Source organism: Cupressus sempervirens, chromosome 9 (assembly GCF_028749045.1).
Source record: "Cupressus sempervirens isolate cs-2001-9-10 chromosome 9, ASM2874904v1, whole genome shotgun sequence".
Taxonomy (NCBI): domain Eukaryota; kingdom Viridiplantae; phylum Streptophyta; class Pinopsida; order Cupressales; family Cupressaceae; genus Cupressus; species Cupressus sempervirens.
Window position 1 is genome coordinate 144800347 of NC_143126.1, and position 24087 is coordinate 144824433.

The following is a 24087-nucleotide window of genomic DNA, read 5'->3' on the forward strand; positions in this document are numbered from 1 at the left end:
TCTACAACTCCAACATACTCACCTGCGCTCTATATATTCGAATAGTTAATGACTTGTTTCATCTTTCTGAGAAATATTATCATCTTTCAGGAGCCAGAGTATCCTTTAGTTTCTAGAGTAATTCCCACCAGTCAATATCACAAATTGGCAAGTACTTATAATGCACACATAATTATATATTGCTGTACAGTGAACAACGTCCTGTGCAGGAGAAAATTCCTAGACTCTGCAGGGAAATAGTAGTCTGCCATCTTGGACATCAACATTTGCAACCCAGCAAACCTTGACATTTTTTTAATTTAATTCTATTCATTTGCAGCCTGGCTGTGATACCATGTTGAGTTTCTGAGGATTGTTGCAAATGTACTAAGCACTACCATGATCTTTGGTATGTATTTTCCAAATAGAAGTGTTCTTGTATTTGTATGAGGAATAAATCAAGAGAAGAGACATGTCCCTTCATGGGACACGTCTATTCATTAGTATGATTAATTATAATGGCAAACTTAATTTTATATATATACATATCACTGTAATCATATTAATTTCTCTTTGATCTCACAGGTTTATCCTACTAAAGCTACCAAAACATCAACACGAACAAATATACCAGCACCACGACATTCTGAGGCCAATGAACTAGAAGCTACCATTTAACACAAGAAAAAAGAAAGTTACACAAAAATATTCTGTTCAAACAAATTCACAACCATCTGTAGTCATTCCAGATAAGATGGAATTCAGTCACGATGCACAACTAAATAAATCTAGAGTGAATTTTCTTTATGATACCATTAAAAGGATACTAAACACTGGTTGCCTGCAGAAAAAACCAATCTGAAAGACATGTCACAACATAATTAATGAATCAAAAGAAATTCTCTGTTCAGAAGAATTAAAACAGAATATAAAGATGTCTTCAAATATGTATATGAACAATAACCAGCGTTTCACCGACAGCTAACATGGCTCCAATTTCACTTGGAAAAAATGTTAGCCCAAAATCAGTACTTGAGAGTCAATTTTCAATAACATAGGAGTGTCTTCAGGCTTAGATTTGGAGATTCAAATCTTCTTCACTGGAGGAGCTAACAAGACAATATTGAGGACAATCTAAGACCAGATTATAAAGAATTCACACATGCTCTCAATGGCAATTCATCAGAATTGTCATAATCAGGTGAGTGTTGCATCTCTCACTTTTGAGATTTTATTGTAAGGATCTTGCACTGTTCTCTCATGGCCGTCAATTCTGACTCCTTCAAATCCAGAGAAGCTCTTAGTCTATCATTTGTTTTCAACAGATCACAAACTTCTGTTTCCTTTAGTTTGTTTGCACTCTCTAGATCTGCAACTTTAGCATGAGCCCTGTCCCAAAAGAAACACCAAATAAATAGACAAATTAATATTAAATTAGATCAACCATTGAATATAATAATATGATTCAAAATGTCTACTAACAGAATTTAGCGGTAAATAACCTAGTTCACACAAAATTTATAATTTAGTCTCAACACATTTTATAGCTTTAACACAAATCTTGAGTATTTAAATATCCCACCTAGCACTATGATTTCCTATTTTGTGATACATACACTAAACTGTCAAATTATCTCTTCAACAATCAAAATAATAAAAATTTCAATACAATGTAATAAAATCATCGACTCATTTGTCATTCTTGTTTATATATTTGGGTATGCACGTTGTGAGCTTTTTTCAAAAATCTATATTTAATAATATAATAAAGTTACAAACAAAGAAACAAACAAAAAAAAGATTAAATGATATTTTATTTTTATATTATAAAATTTTGAATATTCTATTAAATAAATTCTCCTCATTCAAATCACACAATTATTACATAAAGGATAAAACAATCCACTTCATAAAAAAAATATTATAATGTTAATTATATATAATATTGATAAAAATTAAAATCTTTTTATTTATTTTTTTCCCAATCTCTACACATCACTTAACCAAAATCTGAAATCTGGAATCCGATTGAGCACTAGATTAAAGAGCAGAGTGCTAAACTCAAAATTGGCGACTTCTACCTTGGCTGGACTGAAACCCTTGCCGCCAAACTCAAAATTCCTCGGGTTGTACTTCATGCATCCAGTGCCTTTGTCATCTGCATCGACCATTCGCACTTGACTAAGCTCCCACATTTGGTCTCCAAATCCAATGATGAGCCCTTCCGGTGCCAGATGCACTGTGGATATACTCCCTGTGAGCATCCGAACACATCCCACCTCCAAATCCAGAGGTAGGGGGATGCATGGATCCGGTAACTAAGGCCTAAAGATGGAGAGTAGAGGGAGTGATCAGAAGTGGAGTACCAAGATTTACAGCAATAGCAGAAAAGTTTATTGCTTTCTTCACACCATATCTTTGACATCCTACAATATGGTTCATTATAAAATTGGAATACGTGTTTGTTAACTTTCTATTCCTTTTTTTCAGTAGTTACCAGGTGTGCACCCTACTAGTGCACATCATATCTGGATGTGCTCCTGTCTGAATGGATGCTCTGCATACAGTCCAAATGTGCATAGGATACATATCCCGGACTGTGGATGTGCAGCCTGCACATTTGAATGCATCCATAGCCCGCAATACCCACCCTATGTACATTTGAAGTGCATCTGAGCACACCCACTTAAATTTACATGCAAGCATTTACTAGCTTCGTTTTTCTAGACAAATCGTAAAACAGCCCTTTACAAGGCCATAAAATGATGTGCACCATAGAGTTATTTGTGATTTTGAAGATCTTATTTGGCCTTGGCAATAGGGACTTTGCCCCTCGACCCCAGCCTGTATTGTAACAGGGAGTATGCCCTAGGTGCTGCCTCAGGACCCCGCAAGGGGTGCTGCCCCTCAACCCTACAACGGGTGCTGCCCCCAGGACCCCTGCAAGGAGCACTGCCCCTTGATCCTGATTGGGGTGTTGCCCCCGAACCCCCATTTGATTTTTGAAGTACACTACAACTGTGAGTTTGCACAATATGTGTATTGACCATGTTATTGTGTCTTTAAGGTTTATTCAATTAGCATTTTATATTTATCATTGGCATTAAGCATTGACCAATGGTTAAGTATCATACTATCAAATGATTTACTTTTACAATTCTGAATATTGCTTTAATTTTTTATACCGACACGCGCACACCTACCTGAACATACCCAAACACCAAAAATGTTTTGCACATACCCACGTACCAGGTTCTTGTACCTGTGCTCGAACCAGCACCTAAGCTTTGCTCCGATGTATTGCTTAGTTTATGCACATCTAAATGAATGACATGGGGAATATCATATAAGGAAAAAAAATCTTAACCTGCTTGGCATGGGGTCCTCTAGGGGGTTATTTCACAATATACATGGAAAAGTAAAGGAAGATGAGAGAAAACAGGATCTACCAGCATACTAAAGCATCAGAATTCAAACAGAGGAAAGGAAATTATGTAAAAGCAAAGCAAGTGCTGGTTGCATAATCCATTTGAGTGAAGCATGAATGCCCGAAGAGATTGGTTACTCTCCAAATATTCTTCATTGCATTGATTCAGTTGCTAAATTGGAAGCTGTGTTTGGCATAGGCCGTTGCTGATTGCAAGGAATTCAGACACTAAAACAATAATGTCACGGACTAATTCAGTGGTAGATTGCAGAAGCCTGAGTGAATGTGTCCCACTCATCCTTATTACACAATGTCAAAATCATTTCCCACAGGAGTCAGCAGTTTTCAAGGTTGCTGGAGCACCTATTTGTAAGAATTGCAACGAAAGGGAGACCATTGCCTTCTGTTAAACTTATCTCTCCCCTCTACATCCCTCCAGCTTCTTTAAGATTGATAATTTACCAGAACTGGCCAGCCCCATGCAAGGCTAGCTACATTCATACACACGCCACTGTAGGTAACCAGCGGTCCCCAATTCAACTGTAAAATTGCTAAGATTCGTATTGAGAATAGATCTTTTTGAATCAAAGACGGCACTAACATTACACATCATTTCAAACTTAGGTAGCTTCAGAAGAACAAGAGCTTTCAAATAACAATAGGCAAGTAGATCCATATATTTCCTTTCAATCACAAAGAAGAGTTCCACTTTGCACACCCAAAATCAAACATATGAAGATTCTTCAAGGGCCACACTGTGAAGAATGATAGGTGCAGAATTTTGAACATTGCTCAAAGCTTTTATTGTAACCACTTTTTGAAAAGCCCTCAAAAGCTTCTTTCTGAAGGTGAAATAGTCTACGATAAAAAAATATGCACTGAATAATTAATAATTCACCAAAAATTGCATTCTCAATTTTATCCTTACATGATCAAATCAACCTTGATATTGCTGAAAATTTTATGGTGACCAGTTCTTTGAAAAACTATCAAAAAACTCAAAAAGTGTTAGAATTGTCTAAATTACAAATTCAGGCAAGGAAGAAAAAGATTCTGAATCTGACAGCTTGTGTCCTGTCTCTGCACTGAAAAAAACCATCATAATCCAGATATGCATGATCATAGTATAGTCAATCTTTCCACTTTACCCAAATTATTGCTCTTATATCAGCTGATAAGGTTGAAACATCAATGAATAATAATATCCCAAATATGCAGGGCATCAGTTAAGAGATTACACAACAAAAGAGATGTTTATGGGCCAAGCTGACCACATCCAATACATAGAAATAGAATAATTTCCCTTGAAGTATGATCACACCAAACACTACTGCTTAGGAAGCAATCACTTGTCGCATATTTCTCTCTTGAGATTCAACCCACATAGGATACTCTCCTCATATCCCTCACAGTGATATGCACTTACCATGTATAATTTACTCTAAAGATAATTGTAAATTTGTAGTAATACACATGATCACCGCACAGGACAACTCATTGCACAATATAACTAATTTCAGAAGTCCCCTTTTGGCATTCGTTACAATGATATTCATATAGTGTATGTACTTTATAATCACCACCTGGAGTGACTCATTGTGCAATATAACGAGTTCCAAGTAACATCTTGGCATCCTTGGCAATGATATGCATATGCTATATATGCTTTCTTCTAATGATAATTGGTGGGTAAACCCGTTATCACCACTCAGGTCTGGTTGCCCAAAAAAACTAATTCTACAAGTTACCCATTTGAACAAATACAACTAACATGGGGGATTAAACACTGCATATCATCTACTCTATCACCTTGTATACATCATAATACGATATTCATGGGTACAACATAGTAAGAATGGTTCTATGTATAAATCTTTCAATCAACCATGCAAAATCATCCAATGAGTTGCAGCTAATAAATCAAGATTGAGGACAAAATTAGGTGAAAGATTATCGAGATAGAAAAAAACATGCATTAGTAAATATAATCAATCATTTTCTAACATCTTTTTATTTTGTTTACCATGTAGTGCGTCATTCTATTTGTGGATGATTCTGATTGGTGAAAACAAAGTGAATATTGTTACCAGTCACAAAAATTGTTTCCAGTGTTGAACTAGAATATACAGAAAACTCTGTGACTTGACTTCTATTAGTATATAAAGCTTTCACAAAGCTTCCTCTTATCATATGTAATATGTTAGGATACAGAGCAATCCACATTAATCATTTAAGAAACAAAATGGCTAAAGAGATGAAATTCAACTGCTTCAAAAATTTAGCTGGGCATATAACAAATGTAATGTTGTAATATAGAATTGAGCTGGCCTGGCATAATGAAAAAAGAATGGGCAAATAATATAAGCCTGTAATTCTCAAAAAAAAAGTGCAATTTCTGGGATATTTCAATAGCCTTTTACTAATTTTAATAAGTACACGCATAAAACTGAAATTATAAAAACAAAAATATGTTAGTTCAACCTGAGAAATGAAATTAACCTGACGTTTGAGTAAATAATTGTTTAGTAAATGTATAAAAATGTAATTCTACATCATGCATCTCATTCTATAGAAGATCAATATCTCATATTCTGGTGTTGATGGATAGACTTACAGCATTCACTCAATCATGCCTGAATTTCATTAATAAATAATCAGCAAAGTCTATTTCCCCTCCATGAATTTTTTTGTCCTGGAACTTTTGATAAATCCGGGTAATGAAAATCTAGAGAAAATAAATGTTGTTTCACATGTAAAAATGAATGCTTGGTGTTCTTTTAATAAATTAATATCTTCCATGACATATATTTACATATTTTGATATCTTTAAAATGTGGCTAACTTTCGTGACTAAAAAACTATATGGACCATATTCATTGTAAACACTGCTTTAAATCAATCAAGAGTAGTGCTCCTCACTATAATTCTATTTCTTTTGAACATACCATTTTATATTAAAATAGAAAGCAATAACATGGTATTTAGAATTGGTTGATGGCCTGTACATATCATTAAATTCTAAACTCCTACTACACATTCTCATCTGTATTGCATGATGTCTCCCCTACGAAGATATAGCTTATTTGACATTTGATAAAATGATGACGGTGAATGAAATACAATAAGAAAACATTAAGATTTCTTTAAAAATGAGAACATTCAATGAAAACCTGTACCTAGTAAATTTAGATCAGTCAAAAGTCAGCTTCAAAAAGCATGATAGTTGGCCCAAATAAAACATATATAACAGATGATGAGCAGGCTTACCCTTCCAAAATTTTCTCCATTTCTTGGATTCGCTTCTCAGAGGACAAGAGAGACTCCCGTGCACCAACTAAATTATCAATACTAGACCTTAGAACCTCAAAATCATGCCTAACTTTGCAGAGCTCCTGCTCATTTTCTGTTGCACGTTGTCTTTGTCTTGATGTTTCCTGTTCCATATCTTCAAGCTTCTGCTGCATTTCCTTGAGGACACCACTGGTACCCCTGGCAACCTTCTCCATTTCTTGTACTCGTGCCCACATGCTCTCAATCTGCAGTGCCTTTTGCTTCACTTGATCCTGACTAGCAGAAGCTTTTTGCTTCTCCACAACAATCTCTGTCTCAGCTATAATAGTTCTTTTAAGAAGCACCTCCATCATGTCAGTCACTAGCATCACAGTTGTTGCTATTCGCTCCGTGTACTCTTCATCACTTTGTTCTTTAGGTCCTACCATGCCGTCTTTACCTTTTGAAACAGAGTTTTCCTCAGTTTCCTTGGCCTTGGAGCTTTCAAATAGAGATAGATTAACATCTTTGCACCACTCAGACATGGGAACACCTTTTTTGTCAACAAATCCCACACCTTCTTGATATTTAATCCCACAAGATATGTACCCAAAACGTGGCATAGACATAATCCTTGCTTTTGACTTCAAATATGACAGCAAATTATCTGCAGTCTTGACGCGTCGACGGAGAAGATCAACTTCCTTCTTCTGTCTCTTCTCAGCATTCAAAAGACATTCTTTGACAATTAACAATTCTGATACTAAAAGGTCCTCTCGATCCTGATCTTGGGTAACCTCCTCCTGACAAATATCCTCCATCTGGCTAATTTGGGCCTTCAATAACTTTTTCTCACCATCTTCATTCATTTTTTATTTGGTTGCCCTTACAATTTTTTCAAAACAGGACTCTATATATGAAAGTTTAGCCTGAATCACCACAAAAATGATATCAGACACTACCAGGCGACTGCTCTGGTGGCTGAATTACATGCAAAAGTTACAAACAGGCATTTCATTCCCCCATAGAATTGATTCAAATAAAAGGTGTACTTGCTTTCTATGACATCAAAATCAACATTAGATTTACAAATGATAATGAAGAAAAACTGGTTTGCAACATATGAACCCAGGACACATTTACTGCATTAGATTCATATTCTTTGTATTGCACTTGATGTATTCTTCAATTTACATAGAACTGCCCAGAAAAAAATAGAGGGGTAGGTAATGTTGATTGATATGGATTAGAAGTTTTCCAACAAACTGGGTTCAATAAAAATATCCGGGTGAACTCCCCTTGCCAAAAAACCTCCATCTCGCTAATTGGGCCTTCACCAACTTTTTCTTGGTATCTTCACTCATTTGATTTGATTACCCTTACAATCGTTTTAAAGCAGGACTCATGACAGTTTAACCAGAATTACCACAAAAATGATATCAGATGCTACCTGGCAACTGTTCTGATGGCTGAATTACATGTAAAAAATTCAAACAGACATTTCATTCCCAAAAATAGGATTTATTTAATCGAAAGAGCATGCCATGACTTCAAAATCAACAGTAGAGTCACAAAAGATGGTGGGTGGGGAGTATTGGTTTCACAGGTAACATGAACCCATGACACATTTATCATTCTTTTCATTTCTAAGTGTGAAATTACCACCTTACAATCATATTTCTTGGATTGAACTTAATATATTTTCTTCAATTTACACAGATCTGTCCAGAAAAAAAATAGAGAAGAGTAATGCTGATTGATGTGAAATAGAGGATTTCCAACATACTCAGATCAATATAAGCTGAAGGGAGCACTAAAAATATCAATACTTTGTTAACCAAATTCTCTTTTGCCAGTCAACAAGGTGGCATCAAAATAAATAAAAACTCTGCAATGTGCATTATAGTCTTTAACATTTGCTATTTTACATCTTTCATTCTTACAATGTGAGATTGATTATGGTGTAATTGTAACTGCTTATCACTGATCAAAATATTCAAATCAAGCACAAGCAATATGAAAATAATGATGTGCTCAAAATAAAGGTAAAATTTTCAAATATCAAATTTTCAAAACCAACAGAAAGGCTTCAAAATGACATACAAAGTCAAATAACATAACACACAAAACCATATTTTAATAGATGTGATGTTGCTGCGGTGTATTATATTACGGAATAGTTTTTCAGGAGTTTACAGCATGACTTTGAGTCAATCTTGATCAACCCATTGAAAAATACAAAATAATGAGAAATTATGAAGCATAACATTTCCACTGACGGGCTAGCTGCACTGTAGAGTGAATGCTACAAACTTACAAAGTGCCGTAATATTAAAGCCAAGAGTTGGGGCATCACAATTCGTAAGCTATTTTGTCCATCTCCTCTGACCACCATTAGGAAACATCCACTTTGGTGCTCTACTCATGGCTGACTAATCACTAGAAAATTAATTTTGTTATGACATTCTCTAGCCATTCTTAAAGGAAGGGTGTTTGGCACTGCGTGTAATACTCAATAAGTTTTCCCGGACAATGAGGTTCATATACATATGTTATACAAAATCAAAGGTTTTTACGGACAACAGCATATTAACATGTCACCATGCACATTAGGAGTTCTTTTTCACCTCTAAGAGTATATCATAACTTGTCAGTTTTGGTTATGTAAGTATGCTCCACACACACACACAGCAGGGATGGGAATATAGAGAGAGGTAGAGAGAAAAAAAATTTAGTCAATTCATAGTTTTTGTAAATTTTGTTAGTCATTTTTTTTAAAATTTCTTAGAAAGGGTTCAATTTAGATTTCATCATCTCTTAATCCTGAGCATTGGAATATGTACACATACAAACACCTTCATGTTTGATATTAGCATTCCCTTAATATCATGAATAATTCTATACTAGTTACTAATTATGTATGGGTACTGGAACCTAGTCTGGCAGCATGATAAAAAAAATCTACAGATACAAGTACCAAATTATGTGTGTGTGTTAAAAATTATAAATTATAAAAATAGTAACACTCATAATAGCTAATAAATAGGATACTAAAATACCTCATTCATAATTTGGAAGAAGGTTAAAAAAATTGAGTTTCAAAATGTCATTACAATTAAAATTCAAAATTATAATCAAAAGATATTTATTTTAGATTTAATGTGAATTGTAAATTTGTAATAATTTACAAAAAAATTTAAGTAGATAAAAAATCATTTTATATATTTTTTTATTATAAAACAAGTCTATTATTAGAGTACTTCAAAGATATCATTATACTAAATTTTTCCATCGATTACACTACTTCAAATAGAATATATGTTTCATTTGCATGTGGACACATCATCCACAGTTTGAAGCCATGTTTCTACAATATGTGAAAGAAATGAAGACAAAAATAATGTAGTGAACTGGAAAACAAAGGAGAAACAAGGGAGTAATTGGCATCAAAATATATATGATAGAAGTAATGTGAGGAACTGTTACTTCCCCATCAGTGGTCGCACCACTTTTTCCAACTTCTCATTTTCTCTTTTACTATTTGTGGAATGCTTGCTCTGCTTCATCTTCAATCCTTGTGTTTCTGGCTTCCACATGATCACACCCTAAGTGGGAAGCAGCATTGAGGGGAGAGTTGAGTAGAGCCTTGGTTCCTCTAATTAAGCAAGTGGCATGGTGAAATATGCCAGCAATGGCCTCTATGTTGGTAAATGTACCAAGCCATGTGTGAGCTCCGTAGCTCGTTCAGTCTCTAATCTCCCCTGTGGATTTCCCCCACAGCTATCTTGTACTCGGAGATGAATTAGCAACAAACTAGGATTTATACAAGACACACATCAATACAAGGGGCAAAAGTGAAGAACCCAATAACACAGATTTTATAGGATATTGAGATGTACTTTTATCAAACTTCATCAAACCCCTCCACAAATTTCCGTAAACCCTTAAGCATCAAACTTGCTATTTATCATTGATAAGTCATTTTAAGGGCTTGTTACTAAAAAGTGATAATATCATTAGAGTAACTTTTAAGCTATGAGACCTAAAACTAAATATTTTATTAATCTAAGCTTCTCTACATGGAATGTTCTCAAATGAGATGTATGGATGTGTATTTTCTCCTACGGATGTGTGTTAATTGTCTATGTCATTATTTAAAGTTTGTCTACGGATCTGTGATAAATTTGTACATATAGATTACACAATTATGAAGATAAAGGCCATTATGGAAGCTGAACTAGTTGGGCTTGCATACATAACACTTCATCTCCTAACGATCAGACTTTCGGTTGCACACTATGCTAACAAGTAGTGTGTCTTAAAACTACTCCAAAGGATGCACAAGATTGTAGCACGGAGTTCTGACATGTTATGCAGCATTCTGCTCTAACTATCAAGCAAAAAGAACATTCTACTAAGTTTCAAACTGTGTGCTAATGTGCATGGATGTAAACATGGCACGAAAATCAAAGTTTCCCACAAATCACTATGGCATTATACTTAGCACTATGCAAGTTGCACCTAATGCAAATCGTTGCACTAGAGTTGGGAAGTGTTTTTGGAGTTGCACAACATGATTCCAAGTATTGAGTGAGCAGTACATTAAGCAAGAAGTTAAATGTGGGGATGCCTATGGTTCTTCGAATTTAGCAAGTGGCAAATGAAGGAAGCAGTTACACATAAGGTTGCACAATATTGTGCATGTGACTGAGGTTGGCATATGGGCTTGCATAGTTGCACATGGACCATTCACCCCTTGTTAGAAGACAATTATTCCAATTGTGTTGAAAGATACTTGTCCTATTTGATTTGGTGGTTGTGCAACATATTTGACTTGTGGAATCACTTTGAACTCTAATATCTTTTACAATTTCCTAATGTGGTGATGCCCAAAGGATTAGCTATGTAAACACCTTGGAGATGATGCAAGTACAGACACCCAAGGATTATGTAACTAGGGTCATTCGGCACAACATTACATAATAATTCCTCACAAAAGGGCAAGTAATATATGAGAAACAACATTGACATCTGACACGTTCAACTCTAGTGCAATAAAAACTAATTCATCTTAAATTATAAGGCTATGGATGAGGCATGGTCAATAAATTTAGGTACACAAAGGTGACTTCAAAAATGAGGTTCTTATGCTACCGCCATTGACCAAATAACGGACGATTACCCTTGCACCTATATAACCTACTTCTACATTAGTCCAAATGTTGTGGTTGTTGTATGGAGACAAGTAGCTTTAGGATTTAAATTCTCCACCTCTAGCTCATGGAAACCCTTTGCTTCTACATATGCACGAATCAGTCTTTTGTACATAGCACTATGCATTGGAGTGGCAGTTAGATTTGTACTTTTTACACCACTTACCAATCTTTGGCATGAGTAAATTTTTCTTGTTTGCCCAAAAGTGTTGACTCCTCAATGATAATCTATAGCATAGCTTTAGTTTTAATCGAATGAATGGGAACAAGCTGCTGGAACATTTGAGAACTACCAACTGCTCTAACTCAAATGCGCCCAACTTCACACACAGGTCAGCTAGTAATGTTCTTATTGCAGTTGCACCATTGAATGTAGCAATCATCATAGACATCTTTAAGACATCATTCATCCTTGACAGCTTCCAAGAAGTTCTCCAAATTGGCACAGAAATTCCTTTTGTCTAGTCCTCTCACAAATCATGGGCTCGCCACCACTTCTCAACAAGTGAAGAGACATTTAGAGGAGCAATCATTTCATCAAAAAGGTCATTTGTAGATACATATGAATTGAACTAACTTGACTTATTATCTGCTATGTCTACATATATTTACCATCAAATAATAGGAATGTCTAAATTCACTTGGAATCTAGGAGAAACTCAATGACCAAAGGTTTTCCATGACAATGAAGCCAATATTCAACAAAAAAATTTGAACATAAATGTTCATTGTCAAAGGGCCTTTGCAATTCGTCTTTGATCATCAAATGGACTGCATCTCACATTTTTGCTATCGAAGTCATTTGAAATGACTTGGAAGGCAATTTGATGGATCTTGTAGGATCCCAGACTGGATTTGTAAAGAACTTTTCTGATCTTAGTACCCCCTTTTCTAGGGCAACAGTAAATTGAACAAAATTGTGGATGTACTGAAACAGCAGTTAGATTCTTGTTGCAATTTGGAAACGAAATTACAACACAGAATAATGTTCAGGTCAGATTGACTTAATTAACATACAGGTCAATGAAAAGTTTTAATATCTAGATTCCAAGCAATGTTGTAATCACCAATGCATTCTCAGACATGACACAATGGCTAACCTAGGATTTGCCTTGTTACAACCAAATTTGAGCTCAGAACTAATGCTGTAAATACCAAGCAATCTGCAAATGATTAGAAATGTAGCATTCGGTAGTTGTAGATAGGTTTTGTTGTTAGCCAAATCTTAGAGCCTTGCTGTTTATCATTATGAAACGTGAAAGGGTGCTTCATACCTTCCACAATCAGTCTGATGGAAATCTAAAGGGCAGAGAAACGCTTGGTTGAATCAGGTCCGAGACAACTGGAAAAGGGCTACCAATCTGAGCTTGACAGTGAACTTCAGTCTCTAGATTGCAGATACCGCATGTTACTTGTTCACTTAAGGGGTTTGGTAGTCCTATTGTTCGCTCTTTCACCAAGCTTGCACCAGATTGAAAGACCGGATCTGTTCTTCAAACTAACATCATGTCATGCCATATTGAGGGGAGTTGGATCTTATGGCACCTCCAAAATGATAAAGAGAGTGGCCGAGGGCCAAGAAAATCACCCACTCCTGCAGCCTCAAGAGAATGGGGACCAGATTGAAATCAGAACTCCAGCTGAATAATAAAGCTCTGTATTTACAAAACTGAAATTATGGAAGGATAATTTAATAGCATAGTAAGACGGGAACGAGTCCCCCCCCTTTTGCTCCACGTCCCAAAGACAGGAACGCACCGGGGACTTGGAGACTCCATTCCCCTGTCCCCAGTGGTGCCACCAGATTCTGCCACCTCTGCCAAGGATGGGGGGACTTCTTGGTGTTGACTATTTGCTGATTTGACTATTTATGTTCAATGTGCGATGTTCCAATTAAATGCAATGTTCAAGTATTTATTCTTTTACATCTTTATATCTTATATTGCAATACATATTTTCATAACTAGCATTTTAAATACCATATGTATAGTATATACAACCCCTCCCGTCCCTCACCACCGTCCCCCCACCATCCCGAAATTAAGGGCCCTCTATCCCCGCATCCCGGAAACATGTCCCCCCATTCCACCGTCCCCCCATCCCCCAAGGCAGTGTAACTATGTTTAATAGGATTATGCAAGTCCCCGGGTTTCACTGCATTTATATTACATGATCATGAACACAAAGGTTGTTATGTATATTGAATCAATTGAGCTTCCATGCACGATGCTTAACCTACCAACAATTAAGACATTTGGTCAAGCATTGTGCTAATTGGTGTCATGACATGAAATGACTCCAAAAGTTGTTGAGGAGTGTTCTGCAGAATTCTAACATGTTAACCAATGCCTTCTAAAATGGCTTCTAGAAGGTGAATGATGCATGTGTATTGCTTTTGGTTCAAAAGGCTGATAAAGAATAGCATATCCATTTTCCAAAGCAGGCTAGGGAGTTTATTTCAAATCGAGAAGATTATTTCATTCAGTTTCCCATATTCAGTGATTTTAGAGTATTTGGTTCTTCATTTTCCTTACTGTATATGCTTCTGAAATACCCCCGTGATCATTCAGTTGTGCTTTAATTTTGCAGGAAAGCATCCCATGTGCATTTATTGTTGAGAGAGAGCACAAATAGATGGTAAGATTTCTGACGATATTGGCTTTTACAAATACAAACATATCATTACTGTTAAGGAGGTCAGTGTAAAACTTGTTACATTTAACCTAAAACTTTTCTATATTAAGCATAATTATTATTGAAAGAATATTTTATCTGTGAGGTTGAGAACATACTTTCAACATCTTCCGTACATAGAAGAATTTTGGGGCAAATTGTATAGATGAATATGAGGAGAGAAGGAGATATAATAGCCAAGTCAATAAATTATAAATTACTTTCATTCCTGAAGAGGTTCCTGAGGATTTTCAGATTCACATTCACATCTTGTATCTCTTTGTTTCACTAGAGCCAGTTTGGATCAGCAGTCTTTAGACATGATAAATTGGGAAATCAGAACAAATGCCTTCCATTCCCAACAAGACTTAATCAATCCAAGACAGATGCAAGTTATTCTTGAGTTCAGGAAGATTACATCACAGGTGAAATTGAGCCGATTCATCTTATCAACATCAGAAAAGAGAAGTTCCTTCTTCACATGTATAATCCAAATCAATAAGTGAGAGCTGCCGTAAAACTCAGGAAAAAGAAAATGTTCAGACTCCGTATGCAATGAACACCATAGATACAGTTTGGGCAATACCAATATTAAAGACAGTTGTGAGGAAAAGTACAATATCTCCTCCTCGTCACCAATTGGATACAGAGCCCAAGATCATATCTCCAATTCTGGTTGCAACTTCCACTCTTTATATTTCTTCTCCTACGAATCACCTCCCATTAGTTTGGATGTTGCCTCAACAGCCAAACCTCAGATTTTATTCCATCTTTCATCCTTTTTCCACCCTATTTATAAAATCGCACATCTCCTCCCCTGTTGATGAGCTGAGGGGTCAATCCTTCCTAGCTGAGCATTAGTCCAAAAGTTTGGGCACCTTCAGATGAGGAGTGGATTAAGATCAACTTTGACAGGGCCTCCAAGGGAGACCTGACCCGTCAAGTGCAGGGTGTGTGGCAAAAGATTGGAAAGGGAATGAATTAAAATGGAGTATGGGAACATTAACATCAAGCACAAATAAGATTGCAAAAGCCAATAAGGTTCTTCTTGCAGTAAAGTTAGCCAAGAAAATGTGACTTCCAAAGTAGCACCTTGAAGGGGGCTCCCAAATTATCGCTAACACATTTATTAAAGAGGATGGTGAGCATTGGAAAATGGATAAAGTGATCAAGGTGATTAGGTACCTTCTGGCAATGGTTAGAAATTTTAAAATGACTCGTGAAGAAAGACAGTGATATGGAAGCAGACAACTATTCTAATTAGGCAGTCAACTTTGATAGGGAGACAGTTGATTTGGACAAAGTAGGTGGCAGACACTGTGGAGTGTATGCTTCCCCCAAGGACAATGTGGTGTCTGCATAAGGCACAGAGTTGTGACAGGGCATTAATCTATCCCCCCTTACATGCAGTAGCACGTATGGGAAGCACAGAGTTCGCACCACAAGAAGATGTCACCTACCCTTTCATAACTACAGCACAGTGACTTTTAAATCACATTTTCCCTTTGGCGAAGTCGAATTTTGCAGGGTGAAGAGTACTTTTTACCAAGTGAGAATGCAAGCCACTTCTCACTACACTCAAAGAAGCTGATGATGGCCTTTGGGGACAAAATTTCGCAGGAATATATGAGGATGACTTCATGCTCCAAGTCACCTGATTATATTGGGTAAAGAGTTCTTGCAAGGAGAATACAAACGTGGACATAGCTTCAATTTTCATGGCCTAGTGCCTTGAACTCAGTACCACGGCAGAAATTACCAGGCTTATGTTGCAATATGTTCAGGAGGAGGGGGAAGGGGAGATGAAGTCTATTCTGTTAAACATGATACTGAGTGAAGGGATCATGGTTCCCAGTGGAGATTGGCTTCATGCAAGGGAATTCACCCCTCCTCTCAGTTCCTTCTTCCTGTTGCATGCAGAGGACAAAGAGGCAAGGATGTCCGCGGCCCAAACTGGCTTTAGTGGCATCAAACATTTCCTTCAATTTAAGGATAATCAGGCTTGTCAACTTGCAAAGAACCGTGACAGGGAAGGCAGAAGGCTCCACGGAGGCAAAGGGACCATCCAACAGCAGAAAGAACATCAATGTTCAACTGGAAGTGGCTGCAACAGAAGGTAGCACTAATTAACTCCAGCAGTATCAAACAGTTTGCATGGTCATTCCCCTGTTTTGTTTTTGGCTTGTGGCCTGGACTTCGAGGTTTTCTGAGCTTGCTATTGAATGTTTTAACTACGTTTTAAGACGGATTGTTTTCTTTGTGTATCTGAATGGATTTATCCACATGTCAAGGCACAGGGGCTTGGTGTCTGTGTCATGAAGCTTGGTTTAGCCCCTGTTAAAGGATGTATGTTGATGTGAAGAATATATTTACTTTCCCAAATAAGTTTATGGGAGTTGTTGGTTGTGTTGCCACATTTTGGAATTTTGTATCTATGTAATTGCGTAATTATCACACTTAAATATTATTAATAAAAAACCATATTTACCGATCAAAAAAGAAAAACCACAAACCTCCTTTGCAATTCCTTAAGCTTGCCTCCTAAAATGTAAGAGAAAGAAAACAAAGAGCCTCAATGAACAAAAGCTGCAGCTACTTGAAACAGAAAAAATGTTGCCTCTTATCAGGTTCATTTCAATGCACGTGCTTCTTTTTTATCAAGGCCAAAGCCTAAAACACCAAATAAACAATCCAAGATGAAGACAAAAGGTATAAGGCGATTTGGTCAGAGAGAATGCGGCTCAACCTAAGGGGAGAGCTACTCATGAAACTGAGCTCACAGATTTGCAATTGATTAGACTAGTTTTTGGGTGAGGGCACATCACAATGATGTGAGCCTTCTTGATGTCATTACAGAAAATATCAGAGAAAGATTCCTCTATGATCAAGGGCAAAATTTTCCTGTGAGCTGAAAATTAACAGCCTAAGAAATTCATAACTTGCCTCCTATAGCTTACACCTTCTACAAGTCTTGTTCCACGTGTTTTGCATTCTAAAGATCAGTCAAAGCAGCTAGATCAGTAGATTGTAAGAGTTTTGACATCATATTAAAGTGTGATAATTACCAGCAGGGGTTGAAGGCATTCGAGATATCATAAAAAGGGAAATCTTAGACTCTCTTGGGCCCTTGAGCTTGAAAAAATGGGGTAGTGTCCCATGCTAGAGGTAAGCAAACTTTCAACTAGCCATATAAGAATAAACTCTTGATTAATCTTCATGATTGGGCTGTTACAATATCACGGATCAAAAGGGCAACTGGATGAATGTAGATGGCAAGTGGATTCCTTGGTACCCTCTTTCATGTACTTTTGCTAGTGAGGATGATGTTCCAATTGATCAAAATGAGGTACAGATTGCATTTCAGAGGTTGATAAAGGATACATATAGGAGAGCTCAACACAATGACAATATGATAGATTCTCCAACATTGTCCGAACCCTTAAAGATGCATCATGCAGAGGATTAGGTAGCTGAGACTGACACATTGATTACACAGAGCAGACTTACTTCTGACGTACAGATGATTTAGATGGATCCAATCCCATACTAATGAATTTCAAATGGATAGCTAGCTTTAAACTAAGGCATGTTGTTGGGAGAAATTAGGCCCCTCATATCCTAAGTAGTTTAAGAATTGTTAAAATCATAGTATATATATTTAGACAACATTACATTGTATGTATTTATCTTGCATTGTTTGCACTTGGTAAATCACTTCTTGTAAGGACTATGTAATGATGTTGTAATAGAGCAAATATTGTCATATTTTGTACTAGTCTTTTCTCTCAAGGAGATTGACCCCTCGAGGAAGCCTAAAATTCTTGTTATCAATATAATTACATGTGCAGATGTTACTATTATGTTCTTTTCACATGCTATTGTTTTATTTGATTATTGGATAATATTATGCAGGTGGAGATCCTAACAGGACGGAAATCTGAGTCCACTGTGGCCAAGTTTCTATAGTTCTCAAAATACTCTTTTAGATACTTGATTGTCTAATTGCGCCAACACATGGGATTGGGTTGTGATGCAATTGGCTTGGCGGGTTTCATGTTTGGAATTAACTTTATGTGATTCAGCAATTGCAAGTAGGTGTGAAGATTAATTAGCTTCTCAACTAAGGCGTATTGTATCAAGGGTGTAATCTCCCCCTCCATTGTTCACAGAGTCTTTTTCCTTTTCTCGCCCACACTGAAAAATCAAGCTGTATTGCTTGATGAGACACTCACAATTGACTAAATATATTGAGCCTCTCTTGAAGCTTTTAAGGCTTTTTGCAAAGAACATGCTAGAGTTTGCAACCAAAACACTAAACTAGGTCGCTTGTTTGAGGCACTTACAGTTGATTGATTTTTTTCGTGGACTCTCTAAAGCAAAGGCTTTTACATTTTTCATGCATTGAGCCTTTCTCAGACAGAAGTTGTAATGCGTATGGCTTTGTATAAATTGGCAGAGGAATTGGTTTCTACCGAACAGTTCTATGGAGGTGTAAAGCTTTACTTAATTCTCAGATAAGACATGCTTGATTTGGAGGGAGGCCCAGTCCCATTGTTCCCAAATTGTTATTTCTTTTCTCTCCTTTAATTTTCTATTTAAATCGTCGTGAAATCCTACATACTTGATGTAAATTTGAGGAAGGTTTTACTTCTTGCAATTCAGCATTTTCATAGAGATAAAGCTTATTGCTAAGGCATATTGCATTGACTGAAGGAAGACCACTTCTAATGTATCCCTCTGTCTTGTTTCTTTTCTTCTTTGATTTCCTGATTGTACTGGTCCAAGAAAGGGGAAGGGTGGGGGGGGAGTTAAAAACCCCCTCGCCATGGTAAGATGGTGCATGATCCCTGCAGACAAACGGTAAGCTTGTGATCTAATGAATATGGAGTACACTGGGGAGTGATCGAAACTTAATGGGGTACATAGCACTTTTACTGAGATTTAAAATCGTAACTCTGTCATTTCAAACAAATTATCGAAGGTAACAAGTAATCTCACCCATGAATAACAGGCCAGGAAAGAAAAAAAAAAGCAAAAAAAAAACAATTTGGCCAATTCAATTTCTAATCATTTTGATTCCAATTAATAATCATATAGTTCTGAAATTCAAAGGCTTGAACCCTAAAATATTTAACAATCCACCAGCCCCTTCACTGGGCCAAAACATTTTCTTTTTCGTTTTCAGAATGCCGCAAGACGTATTCCTACAAGACATGCATAATCCATAAAAGCTGAAGATTATTACACAAATAAATAACATATAACCATTCAAGAGAAATCGGGAAGCAAATGCACCCATCGTAGGTGAATAAAATTCGAAAGCTCAAACTCAAGATGCAACCTAAGGTTGAGTTAATATTACAGATCGATCGAGAAATATTTCAAAATGTTTTTTAAAAAATTCTGGTAGCAGCGAAAATCGAACAAATGGTTAAAAATTGATGAAAATTAATTTCCTTACAGACGAATATTGCTCCTACACATTAGCAATTCGTCTGCTTCCAAGAGAAATCCATTGCCCCGAGTCTGCGTTTTTTATTGTAATCCAAAACAGCTTACCCTGGTGAGATGTACAGATTCGATTATTAAATATACTTTTATGGCTTGACAAGTTCAACGGCAAATATTCTCCTCAATAATGTGTCACAATTTTTTGAATTTCTACCTACGTAATGGTAGATATTAAGCGAGGGATAGATAAATCACATCATTTTAATCTGTATATATAGAATTAGTGAAAAAATAAATACTATAGGTGATTGGCCTTAATTTATTGCTTTATTTTTGTATATTTTAAATTTTAATTTAGTATGTCTTTAAAAGAATTTTTATTTTTATTTTATTTTGGTTGAAGTTTAAATTTCTATTATTATTTTTATGTGATTAATGTTGATTAGTTACAATAAATCTATTTCAACTTCTTACAATGTGTTTTATAATTATAGGCAATGTATCTATTAGATATACAACAAAAAGATAGTGAAAAATTATTATTGAGTACCTGTAAGATGAATAAATGATTTAGAAAGAAATTGATCTTGACGGAGAGTGCTTGGCTCTGCAACCCCCAATATTCAAGTGGGTTGTCTCGAATGTGCGGATGGTCCATTAGATAGACATAGGGAGGTTGCCCTCGTCCTTTGGTAGTATGTCAACTTTATCTTATGAGAGATGTTAATGTATCATGTTTGAGTGTTTCAGCTACTAGTCAGGTGTTGAGGGTTGTTAAAGGTGGTGTGGTAGAGCAAAAGACGTTTAGGTAAGCAGTTGTAGGTTTGTCAACTCTCCCAAAGGGTACATGCTACGCCACTAATGATTGCCCTAAAGTTCCTATCTCAAATCACCATGGTAGAAAAAGGGGCAATGGTGTAGGAGCACCTTGTTTTGGCCATAATGGAGGCATGATGATGCATGTATTGCCATAAGGTCTTTTAAGGCCATTTGACATTTGTAAGAGTCTTTTAAGAGTTAATTTATCACTGAACCCTAAATTGGCCATGTCTGGTCAACAAAAGTCAAGCTTTACCATTGTGGTGTAGGGGAACCTAGGAGAATGACCAATTTGTTCGTATAGTCTTATTTCTCATGTATTTTCGTGGTATTGTAATAAGGTCTTCTAAAACTAGAAGTTGTGTGAGTATTTTGGTTTGATAGGTGTGTTTTCATGTTTTAGGAGCATATCTTCATGTTTATAAGTTGTAATAAGGTTCCCTAATGTCAAATAAGTATCTCATTGCTATTTTGCAAGAGGGGGTATACACTACTTGCAAAATAGTGAAACTTTCACTATTTCACAGGCCTGTCAAAATGTACTTTATGAAACTACAGAATGTTATTCCCCATAAATAATTTGGTTTAAATTATTGTTTTGTCAGTTGGAGTTGGATAGGAAGATAATATCCCATGTCTAATGGGTATCTGTATGTAAATTCTAGTGTCTAATGAATAATATGGAGGAGTTTTTGTTTGCCAATGTTATTTTTCCTTTTTAAATTTGTGATTGTACAGAAATGTACAAACTTACAGTTACTGGGGAAGCACTAAATTTCATTTTGATGTGTAGATCATAGAAATAACCTTCTCATGGTTTTGGTTTGAAGTCATCATTCATTGTATATAGGTAGATCCATTCATTTGTGTGTATGCAAGTTCTAAAACCCTTATATCTAGGGTTTTTGTGGTAAATGGACAAATTCCACCAAGGGAAAATTCTCATTCTCTGTGAAATGGAGGGTTTCCTTATGTATTGTGTGTTTATGTTGATTGTTGGTATGGTACACAAGGACTCCATGGTGTTTGGGAGGAATTGGTGGCTGGGCATCCTTTTGTGACTACTCGTTGTGAGAAGAAATTGGTGTGACCAGCAGGGTTGAATGAATACCAATGCCCAATTTGTGAGGGATTTTTTCTTTGGGGTCATAACAAACCATTTGGAAATGTTGGCAAAGTTGGATTGATTGTTTTCTATACTAATCCTTGGCAAGAGCATGTAATTAGGCCTGGAAGCCCTAAAAACAAGGGTTTGGTGGAAAGGTGGTTTCTTGGTGGTGTCAAAACCCATGAGTTTGTAATCTCACAATAATCTGAAAAAGGTATCTAACTCTTTGGGTTTTTTTAGAGGAATTTTTGAACAATTTTGAATTAAATCCAAAATACCCAATTTGGAGGGCTAATTAATGTCAGGCTCCAAATTAGATCAATAACTCGGTTTACAAACACAACTCATGGATTAGACATCCAAAATGAGCAGTTATCTTTCTAGTAGAGAAGGTTCATTTAAATTGTCAACTCGAGGACGTATACTTGAAACAAGTCTGCAAAGTATACACACCATGAAACTCTCTAAGTTATTCTATCGTTGCAAAATAACAATGCTAGAAACAAATTAAATACATAATGATGGCTGCATGAAACTACACAGTAGTTGTTGTAGGAATTGTATATTATCTAAATTGTTTACATCTCTATGTATGTCTGCATCCCTCTACCTCTCTACCTCTACTTCTACCTCTAACAACCCTCTAACTACTTAACAAGTTTCCCCATCATCCTTTTAAATAAGGAAGAATCTTATTACAAAAGTAATGACAAAGTGCTGAATTTCAGTTCCACATTTTCAACAGTCCACTCAAATGCATGGATCTCCTTCATTATTGCGAATTAGATCAAACCACTTTACCATGTTATGCTCCTCCTTTTCACCTTTCTAGATCATTTTGAAAATCTTAATTTCATTAAGAAATGTCAAAGTTATGGTCATTTTTTTGAAAGTGGTTTTATGCTGCCTGAAAACGTGCCACTTTTTCCCCAACCAACTTCTGATCCATGTTACTCATTAACTGCTTCAAACCAACTCAAATGCTCAAAAGGGTTTATGCTCCTTTGTCTTAGCTTTCCAAAACTGTAAGCTATTCTTAATTTCATTAAGAATTGAGCAAGGTATTCCTATTTTTTTGGAACTGGCTTTTAACTTTTTCTTTATTTCTTGCACTTGCTGAATATTGACAAATGTCAACTTTCTTTTCCTTCTTTCCAACAGCATGAATGACCCAAATAACTCACATACAACACGTTAACCACCTCAAGAATATTATTATTCAATGTTAACCATTTTTCACAATAAATCATCATTATCTAGCATCAACTAGCTACACATGCAATTGTTAATCAATAAATCATTAATCATAGTTAATGCTTCATAAACTAAGTTAATATGTGGAAATGGCTTGGAAATATATTAAAACCATGGGGTAAAGTGTTATAACAAATGGATATATATATGACATTTTATAGGCTCATCATTTCCCCCGAGCTGAAATCTTGCTTGTCCTCAAGCAAGGGATAGGCATTAGTTAGTCATGAAAACTCTCAGCATGGAATCTTGTGACAACTTTAGTCAATCATCAAGAATTTCAAAGGTGGTATAAAAGGTATACATGAAAGGTCATCCTCCTATGGTCTATGTCAATATAACTAGGTATACATGTGCTCCCCCCAGCGAAAAGGTTGTTTGTCCTTAAATGAGAATGCATGGATGAGGGTAGAAGAAAAAGAACTTATGAAGCATATAATTATAATAATGATAATTGAGAAACAAAATGCAAGGCATAGATAATCAATTACTAAAAATGATAATTATTATGAATAAATAGAAGTCATAGTACCATTGGTATTGTTGTGAGAAACTTCAAACTTTGCAAATAGCTGAAAGTACAAGTCCCTTTATTGATGAATATTCAAGTCCCTCCAAGAGTGTTGCATATATAATATGATTATTGACTTCATACTTTCTAAAAGTTGTCTTTTGGATCACATAGTAGTTGCTACAGGAGTGTCTATTGAATCAAAGAGCAGTGGCTGCAAGACTGACTGTTACAACCAAATAGTAGTCGTTGCAGGAGTGTCTATTGAATCAAAGAGTAGTGGTTGCAAGACTGACTATTACAACCAAATAGTAGTTGCTGCAGGACTGACTCTTACAACATGAAACTTACAGATAAGACCAACTAGACATCATCATTGAAT

At 36.0% G+C, this 24087-nt stretch overlaps 1 protein-coding gene across 1 annotated transcript; it reads right to left on the reverse strand.

Annotated features, from left to right (window-relative positions):
• Window positions 1–838: 838 nt before the first annotated feature.
• Window positions 839–20134, reverse strand: LOC149537923 (uncharacterized). Its single transcript, XM_089799339.1, has 3 exons — window positions 20024–20134; window positions 6674–7605; window positions 839–1368 (listed from the first exon to the last, which is right to left on the reverse strand). The coding sequence occupies exons 2-3, from the start codon at window positions 7543–7545 to the stop codon at window positions 1197–1199; spliced, it is 1044 nt and encodes a 347-aa protein (XP_089655465.1). The 5' UTR covers window positions 7546–7605; window positions 20024–20134; the 3' UTR covers window positions 839–1196.
• Between the last annotated feature and the right edge of the window lie 3953 nt (window positions 20135–24087).

Coding starts and splice junctions, on each gene's coding strand:
- LOC149537923 (XM_089799339.1), bottom strand. CDS start 7,545: ATGAATGAAGATGGTGAGAAAAAGTTATTGAAGGCCCAAATTAGCCAG. Junction 1,369..6,673: donor ATGGAGAAAATTTTGGAAGG/GTAAGCCTGCTC, acceptor CTTTTGGGACAG/GGCTCATGCTAAAGTTGCAG.